Raw genomic sequence first — 20,249 nt, forward strand, 5'->3', positions numbered from 1 at the left:
TCACCACGCACAAGAACATGAAAGAAGAGACTTGAGCACGGTAGAGTCCTGTTGTTTCCTTGTTGCTTAGTGTAGAAGATGAGGAGCATCAGTACCGTCTCCACGTGTCGGGCTTCAGCGGCACCGTGCAGGACTCGTTCGGGTGGTACCACGACAAGCAGAGTTTCAGCACGCCCGACAGTGGTGACATCTGTGCTGAGATCTCCCATGGCGGATGGTGGTATAGTCAGTGTTTCTATGCTCATCTTAATGGAGTCTACTACAGGGTAAAAGCCCAAACACCTTAATGACCAGCAATGTCATAATGACAATATGACAGTGGAGCTGTGTTCTTATGTCCTGCAGGGAGGCCATTACACACCTAACGGCCGAGGCCACCTGGGTCCTGATGGGATAGTCTGGCACTCGTGGAGAGACTCCGACTATTATTCGCTTCGCAAAGTCAGCATGATGATCCGACCACGCACCTTCCGGAAGCGTTTGTCTCCCTGAGCCTCCGTCACCATGACACCTGTTGATGTACGGTAATGCAGATCTCAATAGACCAGCTGTGGACTATTTTTGTACTGCATCTTTTTGGAAACCATACACTTTTACATTGTTTCTGGGTGATTTTCCATGTCAGCGGCATGGAAATGGAGCGTGTTTTGTACTCTTGTTTTGTACCTCTAGATAGCTGCGCTTTTTCGGAAATATTTATTAGCAAATAGAAAAAAAACACAGATCCAAATAAACGATTTAACATTCAAATTGAACACTACTAATAATAAAAGAGAGGAACTGAAATAATGATATGTGAATATAATTTTTAAAAGTAAATTACTGTAGGAGACAGATTTAGGTCGCTGTCCGCAGAGGTGTGAAGGGCGTGGTCACGTGGTCATTGGTGGGTGTGTGCGGAAGTATAAGGGCGCACACTCGTCACCGGGGAGGAGGAGCAAAGAGGAACGGCTAGGAAGCCGTGTTTTTGTTGATTGCTTTTTTTATACGCTATTATATAGCATATTCTACCATCACACTCATATCCTCAGTTTGCCACCCTGGTCTCAGCAATAAATCAATCACACGAAACGCTTCATGGAGTTCAGCGTCTCTGTCATGCGCGTCACAAACGCGAGGACCATGCCTCCGCCGCTCACTTGCAGTTGGCTACGTGGCTATTCTTATTTTCTAAAAGTCAAGCATGTTATGCATTTTGAGCGTCATTATACAATAAATTACAGAATGAAAGAGTACTGCGGGTGATGACATGAGCCCACAAAAACAAAAATAAGTTTCTACGTGAATATGGTCACTATATTAGGTAACCCACAACAGTATACATGTAATGATGTTAAATACAGTGCCTTTACAAACAATGTGTTTCTTATTGTAGTTAATTATAGTTGGCAGTTTTACTGAACTGCATGACAGGCAAATCTAGGACTCGGTTTGATTTTTTTCTCGGATTTGAACTTTACGTGTGCTCAGAACAGATTCTCAAACTGTGGTACGCGTGCCACTGGCGGTACACGGGCTCCAAATCGTGAGTCTGTTTGTAGCTCATGATTGGCTCCTGTCAAGTAAAGAGTTGACTGGTCCTCACGGACTCGTGCACGCCACAATATGCCACTCTATGACGTGGACACGTGTGGCATGTACACTGGTGCGGCTTATATAAGAACAAATCTGGTTTTTCCTCTAAATTTAGTGGGTTGCGGGAATCTACTGGACCAAAATGGAGGTGGTACATGGTGTAAATTTAACACTTTTTGACCCTCAAGGGCCGCTGTATCCGACATGGAACATCAAGAGACCGCCTGCATCTATGTGAATGCACTCTGGGACTTGTAGTATGGTTACATGGCTGTTGCATAATAACTACTTGCATTACAGTTGATTTGCTAACAATGCACATGATGTTACATGAATAGCTCCCGAGTACAGTGTCTCTTCTTGAAAGGATTTCACACCAAGTCAATTGCTGTGGACGTCACTATCCAGCTGCACCTGAAGCCAAAGCCTCGTGCAGGCTTAAAAGGACCTCTTTCACTACCCCCCACCTCACTTACAAGACTACACAGACCCCCTCTTTGACCCTTTGCACACTCATTCTCATTCCTAATCCATCTCCAATGCAAGAATCTGCTGTGCGGCGCATAAGGGCCTCACTGTGTTTGCACACGAGAGAACAAGACAAGGATTCTTCCATACAACAAAGAAGGAAGTACAAATTCATTGTTAAATAAATCAAAATGTGCTGTTGCTCCTCAAGCTTTTATACGGTAAAATCTGAGACGACAAACACTTGATAGAATAGCGTGTATATTTATTATTTATATGTACACTCACCAGACACTTCATGAGGCACACATGTACAAATAAAGAGCCTTCACACAATGAACTCTGCCTTTGCAAAGACAATAGCGCACGGTTTGGATTGAACCTTCTAACATTTCTTAAACAGCAACTGTGGTAATATCTTTGCAACGGGTCATTGTACACCTGCACCTGCGCCCGTGATGCCAGCCAGCATGCTCATTAAATAGTTATATAGGTATTATACATCTACTATATTTGGGTATCACGTGATAGTAAAACAAAAGTGAACAAAACGAATGATTGAAAGCAAAAACAAACAAAACTGCATACGTGATGTGATCTGTAGCTCCGCCCCCTTAAACTTTGCTGTTATTCTTGAAGCAGCGGTTTCTCCTTCATATAAAAACTTTTTTTTTTTCATTTTCTCCTGAAATGTAAACGAATGCAGAAATAGAAGGGAACCAAATAAGGCACGTGGGTACAACAGGAAGGGGCGGGGCTTCCTGTTTGCAAAGAGGAAGTGCAGGAAGAAAGAAGGCACGGGACACAAACGCTTCCTTAGAGGGACGCTCCACGGTCATTAGTGACAATATCTACCAAACATTGGCATGAAAAGGCCGCGGCCACAGTGAATGACTATGTCAATGCTGCGTCCAAAATAGCATTAAATGTGACCCCAACTACTCTAACCTTCAATTTGCTTGTCTTTACAGAAACTTTCATTTGTGTAAACTGCGGTTTGCGTGTTTTGTTCCCGTCTCTTAAAAAGAGGAAGAGTTGCGTGTCATCATCCGCAATCACTGCTGCGGGTTTAAAGTGTCATAAAGGTAAGAGAAATTTTCATTAAAAAAGATGAAGAAGAAAGTTGGAAAACAAGCAGTTAAGTGACAACATTTGGGATGTGGAGCTCTTTTCGTCGCTTGTGGACTGTTGCCTTCACATTGTAGTGAACTGACTGTGAGCTTGTCTCAGCTTTGCAGCAATCTGCGGGTTTAAAGAAGAGAAGCCGGGATTTTAGGCAAGCAAAGGCAACCATTTTCATAACGGTCATTCTTCTTAAGCGACAACACTGTAGGAATGAACCTTGCATATTCAGTCGTCCCTCGCCATTTCACAGAGGTGGGAGAAAGTCAGTGTTTTGCAAGTCACAAGTCTTTAATCCCAACTCTCGAGTCACGTCTCAAGTCAAGACATGCACGTCCGAGTCAAGACACGACAGGCTGAGTCAAGTTGGAAGTCACAGGCTTGACATTTCAAGTCATAAGCGCTGTTAAGTGTACCAAATAAAAGCCAAGACTTTGGCTTTTGCAAATGCTAATGAAGTTATCCTGGGTTGCACGTTGACGCATCCCGATGTCAATCACTGCCACTCTCCAGAAATACTGTATAAGCCACACCCTTGTTGTTTGCTCTGAAACCTGATTGGATGTTAATAGATGCATTCAATGAGGCAAATTCTGTGGGAAAATGTGGTGTCTTGCTTGAAATGACATAACTAGTTTATCATAATAATATACTGAATAATAACACTTTGAATGGGGGCACATTTTACTTACGGTAACACACTAACTGAAAACCTCAAGTACTTAAAGTCATCACACTAAAGTCCATGTCAATCCCGAGTCATTGGCGATGGCAAGTGTTCGATGATATTGTCATCACGAGTCCACACCTCTGCCACTTTGCGCTTCAAATGTCTAAAATATGAATAAATCATGCTGTTTCCTGGCTGAATGCTGCCTATTAGTCAAAGAATATGCATATTTTAGTATATTTGACATGTTTTTTGCTTTAAGCGTTTTCAAGCATATAAATGAAGTAAAATACAAATATGAGGCATTCAGAAGACGCATACAAAGACGTGATGCGATGTAGTATTCTCCACTGGTCACTAGGTGTCGGTAATGTTACTGTAATGTTCGGTGAGACACACAAGCACCAGACTCGATCGCCGGAACAACAGGCTTTTACTGTGAATTATCTCACAGCTACAGCTACACTAATCCCCAACTCGAGCTACTGTTGCAGCTCTAACACACGTGGAGCTAAAACTCAATTCTGAACCCCCCCCACGCCACTTCCTGTCCCCTAACACCGAAACACATTTATAGCAATACAGTCGAGTATGAAATTTATTTTGATATTATTATTTATTTTAATATTATTTAATTGCTTATTTTCTGTTATTATGTCTGCTATTTATTGGGTAATAGGAGTGTAAAGGTGGCTATAGGGGTGTTATTTCATGTCTAGAGGGCTCTAATAATGTTAAAAACCATATTTAGAAGGTCGTAAATAGGTTTTCTATGCTCCAAATATGAAAATATTCCATATATGCTTATGTAGCAGTATATATTTTTACGATCCACAGAAAATTTGTCAACTCAGCCATTATTGTCTAAACATCTGGCAACACAAGTGACTAGCAAGATCATTGTGTTATGCGTAGAGTCAAGCATGTTAATGCCAACATCATTGTCGGGGTCTGCATGAGTGCTGCCTGCACTGGGGAGTTACGGTTCATTGAGGGAAAAGGTGAATTCCATAGCCAAGAGGATTAAGGCATTGCTGTGCAGCAATGATGCTCCCACTTGGGACAGGGGGACTCACTTGTGTTGCCAGCTATTGAGACAATAAAGCTTGTGTGTTGATTCATTTACATGCTAGATCAGGTGTACACTGACGACTCTCCAGTCTTGTCCGTTGAGAAGATACAATAAAATGCTCCCCTGGAGGGTGTGCTGCATTTAAGGTGAAAGATGGTGGACAAAATGTCTTCTTTTTTTTTTTTACCGTCTCGTAAAACTTGACTTGCTCTTCCAGGTACAACTGCATGACGCGGTTGTAGTCGTAGATACGGTTGCTATGGAAGTGGTTCATCTCAGCTGAGGGGAGAGAAAAAGGCGACAAGACGTTAGATGAATCAACTCGCCAAGTCGATTGACTGAGGAGTCGCGCTGTACCTTGCAATGCGTAAGACATGGTGCTGACTCGTTTCGCCATGGTGACCTTTTCCTGAGGGGTTATTTTACTGGTTGCCACCAACTTGTCGCCTTCCTTCACTTTGTCAATGGCCGCCTGCGTCATTTGATAAAGACATGTTGTTTTAGCGCGAGCCTCAGCTGGGATGTTCATTGCAAGGCATGATGTCATAACACACACAGGTGATGTGCACGCGTTGCGTTTGCTAATCTAGCTTTTGTTTGACATAATTACACGTAATTTGACGTAATTACACTCCAATGCTGTAGGGGGAGCCCTTGAGCAAAAACAAAAAACATTGCTGTCTGTATCTCCAAATTTTCTCAATACACGATTTAGTTGGACAGTGATGTCATGTTTTCAAATGTCGGTGAGGCAGGACAATGGGGAAACAGTCCAAATAAATAAATTGGCAGGTGGCGGATAGGTCAAGAAAGTTGTTGTTTGTGTTCAAAATAAGTTGAAAAGTTCTGAATGGATTTGGGTGAAATTTTCAGGAATCGTCAGAAATGGGATATGGAAGAACTGATTACATTTTGGGGGTGATCCAGATCACCGTCTGGATCCAGGAATTTTTTTAAAGGATTCTTTAACATTGCGTGATAGGACCATTTTCACCATTTGTGCGTTTAACTCCACAAAAAATGGAAAACTTGGGAAAAAAATACAGGACGAGTTTCCAGCAGGTTCTACAGAATATCAAAGACTGATCCAAAAAATGTAGGATTATTATGTTGGTGTGAATCACAATATGGGGGGGAACTATGGCGCTTGGCGGAGGTCTCTAGTTTTTGTATGTTAATGCAGCAAAACACGTCATTTTCAACTCATTTACTTTCTTTGCTTGAACAATGCAGGACGTGATCTTTGAGTGTGTATAACGCAATTGTAGGGAAAGCCATGAGCAAAGGAAATAACAACTTGCAGCACGCAACACATTGTAAAAATAAATTTAAACCAAAAAACCCCCAGCAAAAATAGGGAAATAGTGCCAAAAAGCACAATGTCAACAGAAAATGATGAAATGTTGATACTACTACTGCCAAATAAATAATAAAATAAATGAATTGAAATAAACAAAATAAAAAAAATATATATTGATATAAACTTAAAGTATTTTAAAGACAAAAAAATGTATGTACCTTTTTTTCCAGCCTTTTAATATATATAAAATATCTTAAGTGCCCCCACCCAACATGACAGACTCCATGTCTACTCGTGTACCTTATGGACTCCGATGGTATCCGGGAAGCATCCAAGCAGACCTTTATACTCGTTGTTAGTCTCCATGAGGAAGTGGAGGTCTTTCTTGGGCTGGCAAGAGGAAATACACACACAGATATGAATGTGAACGTAAACAGGAAAAAAAAAAAAAAAGATTACAAGCTAAAGAAAGAGCACTGTTGCATTTAATGAATCACTACAGGACTCTAACAAGGAAGTAGCACACTTCTGACTCGTAAGGGAAAGCTACGTACAAAAAAAAAAGGTCAGGATATAGCAGTTCTCAAACCACCTTTATGCCTAACAAAGCGTGTCACTGGACTACAAGTCTTACCAGACCAATCCTGCTTACGGATGCCGCAGGGACAGAAAAACAAAAGGCATGTTTCATAACATGCGAGTGATATTTATAAACTAGCTCTGCTGTTTTTAAGGAACAACTGCAAAAATGCTCGTCAAAGATCCCCTTTGTGACAAGTTTCAAACTGAACTTGCGGGCCGGTCGGATGTCATTTATGGGACGGATTTGGCCCCAAGGGCTGCCAGTTGAGTAACCCTGGTCTATTCTGTTTGCCCTAAGCGTCTTCCTGTGCAGAGAACACCAGAAGGACACTGGGTTAAAGGGTGTCATATAAAAAAAAAGCAACACGTGGGATGTAAAGACTGCAAGCAGGAAACATGTGACGTGTGGGTGAAGACATGCTAATGGCGTGGTTGATAAAAAGGCACTGAAATACACTTCACCATCTAACTTGTGACATTTAAACGAGCTAAAAATCCATTGACAGCAACATTACATTGAATTTGGGCTCCAAATAACCATACCTACCTGCTCTGCTACCAGCTGTGCTATCTCCTCGTAGGTCTTCCCCGCCGCCGTCATGGCATCAGTCAGGGTTGACTCGCCTACAGCAATGACGGATCAATATGTTTATTCTTTATAAAGCACCACAACGCAACACAATCATAATTGAGATGTCACAGCGTACTTGCACCATTATATCCTGTTCAAGTTGAACTTTCAAAATAATCATACAGTCCATCCCCAAAGTATTCACTGCACTTCACTTTTGCCACATTTTGTTACGTTACCGCAGGGGTGTCCAAACTTTTTCCAGCGAGGGCCGCATATTTTGTAAAGCAACACATGTAAATATGCTAAGACGTTAAATGTATTTCAAGCAAAAACTGCATCTCAGTTTTGTGATCCATCCATTCATTTTCTATACCGCTTCTCCTTATTAGGGTCGCGGGGGCATGCTGGAGCCTATCCCAGCTGACTTCAGGCGACAGGCAGGGTACACCCTGGACTGGTCGACAGCCAATGGCAGGGCACATATAGACAAACAACCATTCACACTCACATTCATACCTATGGACCATTTAGAGTCACCAATTTACCTAACATGCATGTTTTTGGAATGTAGGAGGAAACCGGAGTACCCGGAGAAAACCCACGCATGCACGGGGAGAACATGCAAACGGGTGCTTTTTACTTTTTTTTGTAATATTTGAAGAGAATTAAATTAATTCATTGAATTTCGAGGGCACAGCATGACATCAGTATTGCCGTAGTACACAAAGTACCTTGATATCCACTGCTGGTGAACACTGAGGAGAGGTTCTGGAAGGCTTTACCAATGCGCTGATATTCCTTTGGCAGAGCTGAATGAACAGACGTTATGTCTTATGCTGAGAAAATATGCAATATGTGTGTCAAATAGAAACAAAGGTAAATGTTAAAAATAGTGTACATACGTCCTGTGCATCGCTTCCAGTGCTCGTGTCCAACTGTGAGGATTTCCTTCACTCCGTCGTCCATTGCTTTGGTAAACCTGCTGAACTGCTCGCATTTCTGCTCTCTGTCGGTACAAAAAAGTGTTTCCGAGGGCTGTTTAAGTCACCTTATTAGTAGGCTTGTCACAATACATTTTGGTGGTCTATGATTGTGCTACAAATTATCACCGATAATCGATAATATCGACCATTTATTGAAAAACATTTTTTCCATTAATAATTGTCATGAGCTGTAATTCACATTTGAACCACTAGCTGGTACTCAAGTATAGTGTACCTTGTGTGAGCTTCAGTCACGTTAGCTTGACACAAAAGTCTGAGCCCATTTTGACATTAATTATATGGCATAAAATGCCTGTCACGATAACAAAATTGAACTGTATGTATTTTTTACCTAAGATGAGGCCACCGTGAACGTGTGGCGTCTCTGCTTAGTGCGCAAGCCCTGCCTACCGTCTTTGAGTGCATACTCGGTTGGATCGTGGCGCCTGCAAGTTTTTGTCAGTATGTTGCCGCAACATTTATTATACTAGGCCAGTCATGATAACAAATTTTGCTTGTAGATAATTGTCCTGCAAACCACTGTCTAATCGATGTTATTGACCGTTTTTTTCAAGATTTATATGGCATAATAATACAAGTTGCCTTGTTGAGGTTTCCCTTTAACTCACACTTCTACAGGATCCAAGTCTGCAGCTTCTGGCTCTATAGTAGTAAAGATCATCACTCCCACCGTTTCATCCTTTTCTGCTTTTCTCTTCCCCATTTTCCAGTCCTGCGCCATGTAGATATACTGTAAGCATCTTTGCACTTCAGAGAGAGAGAGAGAAAGAGAGAGCGAGAGAGAGAGACACTACTGGGGAGGCACCATACCTTCTCATCCTTATACGTGAGGAAAAGCTGGAATACTTCGCTGCTAGAAACCACCGGGTGCCTGCACATCCTGCTCATCCAGCCCTGCAACCGCTCCATTCGCATCTTAATGAACTCCTCCTCAAAGCGCCCTGGAACAGATAAAGGATATTTTGGGGTGCTCGTCTTCGTCGGACTGTAAAATTGTTGTTGAGACGTGCCAGACACTCACCTGTCACCTGCTTGTCTGGTAAGGAGGGGATGGGGATGGCGGAGCCAAATTTGTCCAGCAGCCTCTCATATAGCCAATCAAAGTGCTTGTATCTGTGATTGACAGGGCGGTTTGTGGTCTGTAACCACATCCCAGTGCATTAGATGACAGCTGGTGCAACAGAACAGAACCAACGTAATGACGGAGCTGCTTACATTGGGCGTGATTTGATACTCGATGTAGCTCTTGAGGCCGTACATCTTTGAGCCTTTCTTTGGATCAGCGACCACACAGTCCAGCTGCGATTCTGGATAAAGCCACACTGGACCCACTTCTCCCATCTGGGGAATAAAACAAAAGCTGCTAGTGTGGAGGGTCCTGCATGTGATCCAATACAAGAGGGGTATACAAAGTGTATGAGGATAATAATAATGCTGATACCAATATTGATCGGATATCAACACGACTCATGTATACTTAATAATTATTTATTTTGTAGTGTGGAATGTTGGAAAAGCACGAATCATACATACTTTTATTCATTATTTTGCAGTAGCTTTGAGAATAACCCACACATTGACTTCTTTATGCATGTTGGACATAGATTTATCCACAACGTGGTGGCAGCTAGGCATAACATAGCGAGGTTTGAGGTGCTCAATGAAGTGTTTAAACCCGACATTACTCACCACCGACAGGGTGTGTCACTCTTTTCTGTTATAGCTAATGACTTTTTGCCGTCCCGTGGGAGTTTCCCGTGTGATGCGGCTTCATGTGCGCGATGAGGTTGGTTGTATTAAAATTCCCAAGTTCTATGCCTCCACGGAAAACATGCGCATGCTTGTGCGCACTATTTGTTGTAATTACATGGGCTCTATCTGGTTGCTGCTGGATAGATGTGCTAGGGTGGGGTCCGGAATCGACTGCTTGTATCGGAGTGCCAATATTGGAGATTTGAGATTCAAGCAGATATCATTTGATATTGTCTGATATCCAACATCAATAGGACATTAGCAGGACATCCCTCGATACTGTACAGCTTTTGTATTCTAGCTTAAGTGTCAGGAATGTGTACAGTAAATACCAGAAATGCATTCTCCAGCATTCCCTGCAGACTCCAGCCAATTTCTAACTGATCCTTATACTTTCAGGAAGGAAGGACCTCCATACCAGAATATCTATGATAGCTAAAACCCAAAAAAACTTGAGTTCCTGCAAGTCAAATAACTTACGTAAATCGGTAGCTTGTCTTTGCCCTTTGCAATCTGCTTGCATAGTAGGTACAGCTCAGGACCAGACTTGGAGAACCCCGGAAACCTGAAAGTGGGGGCAAATGGTCAGAAGGCCTCGACTGCACGTTACACTAGACAGGCACGGCCGTAGACGACCACCACGTACGGCACTGGGTATCCTCCAGTTGTTTTATATGTAATTTTCCTGTTGAGTCTTCCGTGCACTTTATGTTCTCTGCGTAGCAACCCTTACTTGAGTTTCATCGATGGGTGAGCTCCGCCTCGCTGCATGGCTCCGCCATCTCCAGATTCAGACTCGCCGTAACCCCCGGTGGACTTCATGTCGTCCCACTCGTCGTCCCACTCGTCGTCCTCGGCCCCTGATGTAAGACAACGAAGACATGAGATGAATATGTTGTACTTTTCCCTTTCTTGTCATGCCTGGTTAATGCAAGGCAATGAGTGGGCTCAAACACTGCTTTTTTGGTTTTGTTTTAGAACTTACATCAGTGACAAATAATGTGCTGGTTACACGCGTATAAGCCGGCATATACCTGTACATGGTTTTGAATGTGACTACAACACACAGACACTCAACAAAGGGAGCATGATTAGACAAACAAGTTAGCCAAAAAGATTATTTGCCTATTTCGCAGAATAACTGAACTCCACCCTTAATTAATCCAACACTGTAGTCTAGATGTACATAAAGTATACCATATTGACCCCAATATAACATATTTTAGCTTCTCTAGCATGATGACAATTGATCAATGTGTACACACATGCGAGATATAGCTTGAAAAGGTCAAACACGATCTGGTTAAGGTCTTAAAAACCTAGTTTCATCCGAATCCATGCAATAATTGTGTTTTTGTGTCACAGCTGCATCTCTCCAGGTCACTGGTGTGTGTGTGTGTGTGTGTGTGTGTGTGTGTGTGTGTGTGCGTGACAGGAAGAAAAGCTCTGATTTGCTTGGAGAGAAGTTGTTTGGCGCCCCCTGCTGTTTTGCATGTATAAGGCTCTAGACCAGGGGTGTCCAAAATGTGTGGCCCGCATCTGATTTTGTATTGGCCCTCGACACATTCTAAAAATACAGTTAAACAAGCAACAAAACAAAAAACAACAGCAAAAATGGAGGAGAGATGTAATTTTATGACAATAAAGTTGAAATATTGGGATAGTAAAGGCATAATGTTAAGAGAAAAGTTGTCATTTTACAAGAATAAAATCATAATAAAAAAAGTTATTTTTATTTTATTTTGAGAAACAAGCCAAACAAGTAAAAAAGTTTCAATTTTTGGAAAATTTGGTTGGTTAAAAATTATAACATTCTAAGAAAAAAAATTCCGTGACGAAAGTTAATATATTTGTACAACAAAAATAAATTGAAAAAATGGAAAAACAAGCAAAAAAAGCGTAAGGAGAAAAAGTTCATAGTAAAAATGCACCTTGTCACCTGTAACACAAAGCTAAGGTGTGGGCTGTTTTTTCTTTAAACTACATAGGTTGGATTACAAATTGTCAAATATCAAAGTGGCCCCCGCAGCCTGTGATTTTTCCATATGTGGCCCTCGCTGGAAAAGGTTTGGACACCCCAGCTCTAGACCCTCAGTACAAGATGACTTCTAAAGAGGACAAAAATACCGTTTAATATCCGGGTCAATACAGTAATATAAGCAGTGGCATCCCAGTCACTTGCACCATAAAGTCAACACGGTGTTAATATGAAGACCTAAACAGATGATCTCACACATGCTTTTAATATTAAAGCGGGGGAGGGGGACCTCTAGCCAGGCGCATGCATGGGATACCTGTGTAATCAATAAGGTAAGGATATGGGTAGCTGCCTTTGGAAAGAGAGAGAAATGGAAGAAAAGTCTGTTAATTCTGGTCCTTTGACAAGAACAAATGGAGAATTTCTAAAGAAAAATGAGGTCAGGAGAAATTTTGTCTGCTTGACTCATGCGTGAGGCTGACTTTTCCACTGTCTGGCAAAAAAAACAAAACAGAATCGCTGCTGGGTCAAACTCCACATAGTTTTAGCTTAAAAAGGTTTTTCACCCTAACACCTTTGTCGACTACTGTATAGTGTGTCCTTACCAGGACCCTGGTAAGCCTGAGGGTGACCCTGAGGTGCCGGGCCTCCCCAGGAGTCACCAGCGGCCGTCTTGCCAGTCTGGGTGCCTTCTGGATTGGACGCCCAGTTGTTGGAGGCGCCCCCCGAGGGGTCTGTGTTCCACGCCGACCAGGGATCATTGCCGTTGCTAGCCTGGAGACACCGAAAAAAAGGTAAATATGTGGACACTCAGGCTGTGGATGTAAATGAATACAAATGCTTAACAAGACGAGGCATTTACACTCAAATCTTTCAAATGATTCAAGCAATTTTTCACTTCAACATGCCAAACTGTACTGTTCCCAAAGCATGCCCTGCGTCACCTTGCTGGCCTTGGCATGCAGCGTAGTACATAGTTGCCTTCTGCAGCTTAAATGCGATGAGCACTCCATAATCAACACTACTAATACTGTAAATGCTCCAAATAACTCCTCTTTTCAAGTAACCACACAGTCTCCAATAAAAGGAAATAACCGCCGGGGTCTCTAAATAGCGTTTGCTCAAAAAACCTTTGGCATGCTAGCTGTGGCTTTAGTCAACCTCCTGTTTTTTTAATTAACTACACAAGATTTCAGTAGCCATTAAGGGTGTCCCGGTCAGATATCAGCCAAAAAACAGTATCAGATTATATCGGCCTGCATCTAAAATCTCCGATAATGGCACTCCATTCCAGACTTTGCACCAGCACTTTTATCCAGCAGCAGCCTTCCTATTTAGCATGCAGAACCCACATGATCACAACAACAGCGTGCGCTAGTGTGTTTAGCAAGGAGTAGGAGTGATGTCAGTCACGTGGCAGTAAGACATTGCAGCTGAGTGCAAAACTTGTAATGAGTAATGTCGGGTTTCAGCACTTCATTGAGCGCATCAAGCCTAGCCATATCGTGCTGATTGTGGATAAAACTATACACCACATGCATCAAAAGTAAATGGGTCCGTTTTTCCCATACCTACTGTTGCTGACTATTACTCTTGGTTTGAGTAATATCACTTCATCTTCCAACATTCCACACAGCTAAGCAAGTAATAAAAGTATATATATGATTTGTATCGATATCTGCTCAATATCAATGCTGCATTTCTTTGCGGCTTAGTAAATAAACGCCCGGGCTATCCAGTAATTAGAGCACTGGAGGTATACACACACAGTGAAATGAATGCTGTTTAAACTGTCGAGGTGTCACTACTTTCCAGATGATCATGATTTACTGTGCGATTACTCAAGTACACGTGAGATCGAGTATCAGTCAAACGTTTGGACACACCTTCTCAGTTAAAAACAATGGAAAGCGTGTCAAAAGGTTTGCCTAGTAATGTACACTGATCATGATCCCTAAGGTGCTGATTGATGCCATCAAAACAAAAGGGTGCTGACGGGGATTGGAGACCTCTGGAAGATATTTACAGTAATTGTACATGTGTACATTATGTGTGAATTGAGCTGCAAGGGTGAGATCATGCTCTGCAGGCAATGAGAGGCAGTTTTGCCAGAGGGAACCAATCAGGAGGGAAGGAGGGGACGGGCTTTAATGGGGAAGGGTGAAGGGCGCTACCACTCCCGGGTGGCTGTTACCTCATCGGGCGACACAAGGTAGGGGGAAACTGGGGTGTCGGGGGTGTCAGGCTGGGGACTCAAGCCCCTAGGATCCACCTTAAGGAGGAAGGGGGGGAGAGAAGGTGACGTCAAAGCCAAGCAGGTGAGGGGTGATAAAGTGATGCTGAATAAGGAACGTGTGTGTTGGAGAGCAAGAGGATGTTGACTGGACACATCTCTCCGCTTGGCCCCTTTCTGTGCCCAGATTTCTACTGATGCAGCAGTACACTCATTTCCTGGAGAGCTCATTTCCCCCCAGTTTCTACTTTACGAGTGCTAAAATGGATACATATAGGCAGCTGCTCTCACTTCTGCATCTCGCTGCAAAAAGAACATAGGGAAAATGATGTTTCACAACTGCATCTTCCATATTGTGTAGTGTGTAGAACCTCATCCAAGTTAGTTTTTTTTATATTTTGTTGACTGTGATGGTCCTCTGGGGCTCTGGACTACCACAATGTTGTTGTTTATGATGCTGTTTGTGCACAAAATTACATTCAATCTAAACAAAATTGGAATTTGAAGCCAGAGATACAATTTTTGGCAAATGTCGAGGTGTGAAGCAGCACGCTTGAACTTTTTGGGATACGATTACAATGATGGCTGACGGAATAACCTGGTTTTGTGTCGACGCAGGAGCAAAGGCGTCAAAGAAGGACAGGTCTGCAGTCGCAACGTTTCCGACGCTGGGAGTCGGTGCTGCGGTTGGCGCTCCGGGGAATGACGACTTGTTGAGCTGCAGATAGTTGTGGAACAAAGTGGAGGAAACAAAGAAAACCAGATATTCCAAGTGAGTTCTTATGACTTTTACAGGTGCATTCCTCTGGGGTAGTGTGTTCAAAAAAGATGCAATTGTCTTTTTAGGTGCCGTCCGTCCAATACACAGCTAGATAGCTAGATATCTACTGGAGAAAAACAGCATAAAGTGAACGCTCACACTGTGTTGCATGGGGAAAGGAAGACTACCAGGTACAGTAACCCTAACCCTAATTTGATCGATCGGTCTACAGAAGAAATAGTCCTCCTCTTGTTATGAAACTTACCTTATGAGTGTTGAATCAGAGCAACTGGACTCGCTTGATTTTTAACTTCTTGTTTCACTTCAATGCTCTGATTCAACTCTCCAGATATAACATGCACTGAAAAACCTTTACACACACTTTTTGGTCCAATTATTTTTTGCATAAAAACGTATGCACCTAAGATGAGTCAAAATCGTCTAAAATGGCCAGTACACTTAAGGGGTTGTCTTTTGAAAAATGGCTGGGGTTGAATGAGTTCATGTCTGTTCATTAAAGGGTCTGTTTGCCACTGGCTGAAAATGACACCGCCAGCCATTGCAAACAGTCTTTTTACATTAAAAATGTAAACAAATGTATTTTCTTTTACATGAATAAGATATTTGAGAAGTTTACTTTAAAAAATGGCCACAATTTGGGTCGCCGCTTGTCATTGAAGGGTGATGATGGTGGGTCTCCCAGCCAAACCAGTTGAGAACTACTGCAATAGAAGACACTTTGCTCTGGTGCTTTTAGAAGCCTGTGTCCTGGTATTTTCATTATAATAATAATAAAAAAAACAGATAATGTCTCTTCTATTCACACACACACATTTGACACTCTGGAATAAACCTTGACATTTAACCACATTTCCAATCAAACGACTTTGTCTCAAGGGTGAGTCACATCCTGACAGTGAAGTCACTGCAGTGGAAGTAGTGGGTCGAACGCACAAAAGCGCAAGACACTCGAATCAGCATAACTCTTGAAGAGGTGCATCCTGTTGAGTTTTCACTTTCAGGCAGGCAGCCAGCTTCGTCGCTATATTTGCCAGTGGTTTCTTCCATTTCAAATACAACACAGGGTGTGTAAAATTTGTGTGTGTGTGTGTGTGTGGTACTCTTACCTCTACGTAGTCCTCCGGCACCAGTCCGACCTCCCCTCTGGAGTTCTGTGCTTCAATCCAGCCGCTACCAACATTCTGAAACACAAGTGGGACACATTGTCTCTTCTGCTTGTCTAAATATCATTATATACAAAAGAGCTGCTACTAAAACACCTCCAAAACCTCCAACAAGGTTTTATGGTTTTATATCCATGCTGTGACCATGTAGTAACAGTACATTAATGATAACATGTAATACTTACACTATTTTGCGTATTTTGTTCATTACCGGTACTTCCTTTCTTGGCGCATTGATTTCACACTGCAGCATAGAAAACAACACCTACACCTCGCGTTAACTTAAAGGGATAGTTTGGGTTTTTTGACATGAAGTTGTACGACATCCCCATCAGCAGTGTCGTCCATCAACAGCGACTTGGATTTTGGTGATGAAGAACGTACTTCCAGGTAGTCGCTGGGGTCACACAAGTACGGAGTTTGGCTTTTAAAAAAATCTGCGTTCAAAAGAGTAATACAAAAATGCCTCCTCCTGCCATATCACTGCGCGCTGTCGCCTCTCCATTCTTGTGTATGCGATGAAGACGCCCGAATCAGACGCTCTGCAGGCGAGTCTGTGGTGAAACTCAGCGCAAGCCGACTAGTATCCACTCTGTGTAGTATGGCTAATGTAGCTCAGTCGGTGTAACAATGTCAACAACGGTGTAACAATAATAACAATGTCGCTGTAGCTTGGTTAATATGCATGTTACATTATATGCAAATGCAGTGTTGTTGGCGCCTTTTGTAGACTTTTTCAGACGACTTTATAGACGGAATAAGTACTGTAAGTCCCATATGTGCAATAATGAGCTGTCTCTTTTTATCTGTTTTTAAATCGCTAGAACGCACAGAAAAGAGAAAGACGTGTGTTCATGTCTCACATAAGGACTGTGGATGTGCAGTTTTCCATCAGACATTGCCTGTTAATGAAGGGTCAACATGGTGACAGTTTGACTATTTCTATTTCCATTATTTCCTATGAGTAATACTGTTTTGAAATCTAAGAGCAATGTAAACCTACCAAAAGGCATCACTTTGGTTCTTAGTAGCTGCAGAAACAAGGTGCTTAGTTTTGAGATTTCAGCTCCTAACACTTGAGTTAAAAGTAACTTTGCCACATTTTCAGTTTTTTTTCGTACCCTTAAAATATTCAGCATGATGGCAAACATCAGTCCCATGTAAATAAACCACTTTCAAGCTGTGGATTGAATCTGTTCTATCAGGATGAGTGTGTGTAAACACACTGAACGCATTCCTAACAAATTCCCCCTACTTGGGAGAACAATTTGGTGGCCATAGAGTCGGACCTAATTGGCTTAGGACAAACTTTGAAAACTATGTAGGCCAGCACGCAGTTAGCAACCTTTGAACTGTTGGCGACTGACTGTAATGACATCATGTTTGCTCTTTTCCTTCCTTCCTCCAGGCATTTTTGTTGCACACTTTTGTTTGCGGCCCTTCACAGGACTGCTCGGTTTGAGACAGTAAAGTGCAATTCATTGTGATAGGCGCTTCACAATAACAGCACTGCGTCCATTAAATTAATGAAGACGAGTCATGCAACAGTTGACCCTACGTGTACAGCTGCTGCACACAGTGTCATGTGACAGAAGGCAGATGGAGGCGGACAACTCACCTGATTGGTGATAGTGATGGTTTCGCCTTCTTTCACTGTCAGCTCATTGTTTCCAGGCTCCGCAGTGAAGTCATATAAAACCTGTGCCTGATCACAAATAAGGACAAGAATGTTTGTTTTTTTCGTGTGTATGCATCACATCAGTAACATATATCAACATACACACACACACGTAGGACAGAATCAGTAGTCCAAAAGTGCATTATAAAACAGGCCAAACTAGTTTCCCTTTGCTCCTTTTCTGATGACTCTTCTTAAACTAGACACCAGTGTCAACCCAAAACAAGCTAGAAGTTTCTCAAGTTAACCTGCCCTTCATGTCGAGTCTCAGGGGTGCACACACAGATGCAAAAATGACTAGAAATATGAATGAATTATGAATATAGAATGTTTTCTAAACAGGTGCATGTCCATAAACCTAAAAAAAAATCATGTCGGAATATAACAAACTAAACATATTTTCAACAAGGCGACAAAATAAACCTGCATTTCATGCTTTGTCAGCCACGACATGATGCATTTGACTGTTCATATTTACTTTCCAGTTAATTTGAAAAGTCAACATTCAACACAGTGCACAGAGGTGCCGCTAATACTAACACGAAAAAAATTACCTTGCAGTTCAATTGTAAATGGAGACATTTTGGGTATTTTTTAAAAATTTTATTTAATTTGTCGCCTCACTAGTACATTTGTTGACGATATACCTAGTGCTGCAACATTTAATTGATGACTTGATGATTAATCGATTATCTAATTAATCGACAATGTTTTTTATTTGAATAATATTTTATATATATATATATATATATATATATATATATAATTATTATATATATTAATTTCAGCCTCTCAAATGTGAATATTTTTTAATTTTCTTAGTCATCCATGACAACAGACCTATTATGTTTGTGTTTTAGGCAAAACAAGATATTCACACACACACCTCAGCTTTGACTTTGGAATACAGCATCAACGTTTTTCCCTCTTTTCTTGTTTCATAATGATTTGGACTGTCTATGGCCTAACCGATTACCCACTTAATGGAAACAAGCTTAGTCAACTAAGAAAATATTTGTTAACTGCAGCCCTAGAAATAACTATCATATTGTATTGTTGTTTACAAATAATAATTATATTTCTGCATATATCACCGTATGCTGTGGAAATTCTGTGTAATAACCTAAAGACACATAAGTAAACAATTAGGCTTTACATACAAGTAGTAAACAAAAACCCCACTCAAACAGTTGGAAACAGTAGACTCCATTTCCCAGCATGCAACGGACCTAGCAAGTCACCCCCTTACTTGAAAGGTAGTAAAATGTCACAAGACTCTTACTTAAATGAGACAAATTTTCCATACATGGCTAAACATTATTATCATTTAGAACACCGTACGTCTGCCGTAAGAGTGCACCACCAATTTAGCGACTAGAACGTGATGATGTTTTTGCTCCACGATAGGAAAGTTTGGGTTGAAAAGTTACCGTAAAGCTAACGTGAGAAACTACAACAGTGGCGTTTGTCTTGTCAAGTGTACAAACATCTAAGACGTACGAGGACAAAAATGGAGGCGACAGTAAGTTAAAGTAGAGTTAAAATTGTGATGTTATTCCACTCTGAGAAGGTTGCTTCACTTACCTTCAGTGCCATAATGGAAGCATTGATCAATCATTACAAAAAAATAGGCCCCAGTGGTCGCTTAGGACTTCCAACACTCAGCTGGACATTTCCTTCCGCCGCTCTGCTTCTTCAACAATAAACACGGTAGTTCCTCAAAGTAGCAATCAAGAAAACACTTGAAAACCGAAAGACAACGCTTCAGTCCGCTTAGATGAAGTCGCAGACGAGCTCGGTCTGTTTCTAAGCGCCTAGAGCTGTCTACGGGTAGCTGGGAGGGAGTGACCTGCACTCGCGAAGGGAAACCGGAAAGGTGGACTCGATGCGATATGACCCAGCAGCAAGTTGACAGCTTCAACAACATCCAGGATCATTATCGTTGGGACACTTTTTTAAAAATGTGATGAAATGGAAGACAGAACTGGAAAAAGTCTATTTTCCATTAAAATATGTTTTCAAAAGTCAGCAAAATCGCAATAAAATATAACAATAACAGTTGCTAAAATGCTGGGTAGTTATTTTGCTTCACGCGAGCTCATACAAAAGCAAAGTCTGGCTAATATTTGTGTCATTTTGAAAAATACAGTAATGCATTTCCTGTGAAATGTTGACAACACACCAGCTCAGCAGGGGATTTTGTGAGCAAACAGCGACCTTTGCTGGCTAAAATGTGCTATTACGGATTTAGGCCCTTAAAGCTGACTACAGTGTAGATGTTTATGTATTTTCTTTTC

At 41.7% G+C, this 20,249-nt stretch overlaps 2 protein-coding genes across 16 annotated transcripts in view; one reads left to right on the forward strand and one right to left on the reverse strand.

Moving 5' to 3' along the window:
* The window catches only part of si:ch211-203k16.3 (DBH-like monooxygenase protein 2 homolog), a 34,555-nt gene that overhangs the window by 5,387 nt on the left and 8,919 nt on the right, over positions 1-20,249 (forward strand). For 4 of the 12 annotated variants that reach the window (XM_054761108.1, XM_054761118.1, XM_054761120.1 and 1 more), the window contains exons 1-5: positions 498-10,761; positions 10,843-10,984; positions 12,706-12,891; positions 14,949-15,102; positions 15,177-15,281. Coding sequence is in view for 6 of the 12 variants with exons in the window: in XM_054761114.1 (XP_054617089.1) it covers positions 71-266; positions 346-492 (343 nt within the window). In the remaining 6 variants the exon portion in view is untranslated. Of the gene's footprint in view, positions 1-70; positions 267-345; positions 10,762-10,842; positions 10,985-12,705; positions 12,892-14,385; positions 15,103-15,176; positions 15,282-17,682; positions 18,450-20,249 lie in introns of those variants that run through there. The other 8 variants (XM_054761112.1, XM_054761113.1, XM_054761114.1 and 5 more) reach the window with 7 other exon arrangements.
* snx9b (sorting nexin 9b) lies at positions 2,288-19,809 on the reverse strand. Of its 4 annotated transcripts, none has more exons than XM_054761104.1 (19): positions 19,537-19,809; positions 17,893-17,979; positions 16,218-16,292; positions 14,929-15,048; positions 14,292-14,369; positions 12,703-12,871; positions 10,853-10,979; positions 10,600-10,684; positions 9,583-9,708; positions 9,389-9,506; positions 9,178-9,308; positions 8,976-9,079; positions 8,266-8,369; positions 8,095-8,172; positions 7,337-7,413; positions 6,508-6,597; positions 5,265-5,379; positions 5,095-5,186; positions 2,288-3,285 (listed from the first exon to the last, which is right to left on the reverse strand). In XM_054761104.1, exons 1-19 carry the CDS (start codon positions 19,546-19,548, stop codon positions 3,238-3,240), a joined length of 1,836 nt encoding a protein of 611 aa, XP_054617079.1. In that variant the 5' UTR covers positions 19,549-19,809; the 3' UTR covers positions 2,288-3,237. The 4 variants fall into 4 exon arrangements, with proteins under 4 accessions (XP_054617079.1, XP_054617078.1, XP_054617082.1 ...); XM_054761103.1 differs by having other exon boundaries at positions 8,976-9,097; XM_054761107.1 differs by lacking the exon at positions 14,292-14,369.

The sequence above is a fragment of the Dunckerocampus dactyliophorus genome, chromosome 19, assembly GCF_027744805.1.
Source record: "Dunckerocampus dactyliophorus isolate RoL2022-P2 chromosome 19, RoL_Ddac_1.1, whole genome shotgun sequence".
Taxonomy (NCBI): domain Eukaryota; kingdom Metazoa; phylum Chordata; class Actinopteri; order Syngnathiformes; family Syngnathidae; genus Dunckerocampus; species Dunckerocampus dactyliophorus.

Coding starts and splice junctions, on each gene's coding strand:
- snx9b (XM_054761103.1), bottom strand. Junction 8,370..8,975: donor GACTTGGATCCTGTAGAAGT/GTGAGTTAAAGG, acceptor TTGTACCGACAG/AGAGCAGAAATGCGAGCAGT. Junction 5,187..5,264: donor CATGTCTTACGCATTGCAAG/GTACAGCGCGAC, acceptor CTCTCCCCTCAG/CTGAGATGAACCACTTCCAT.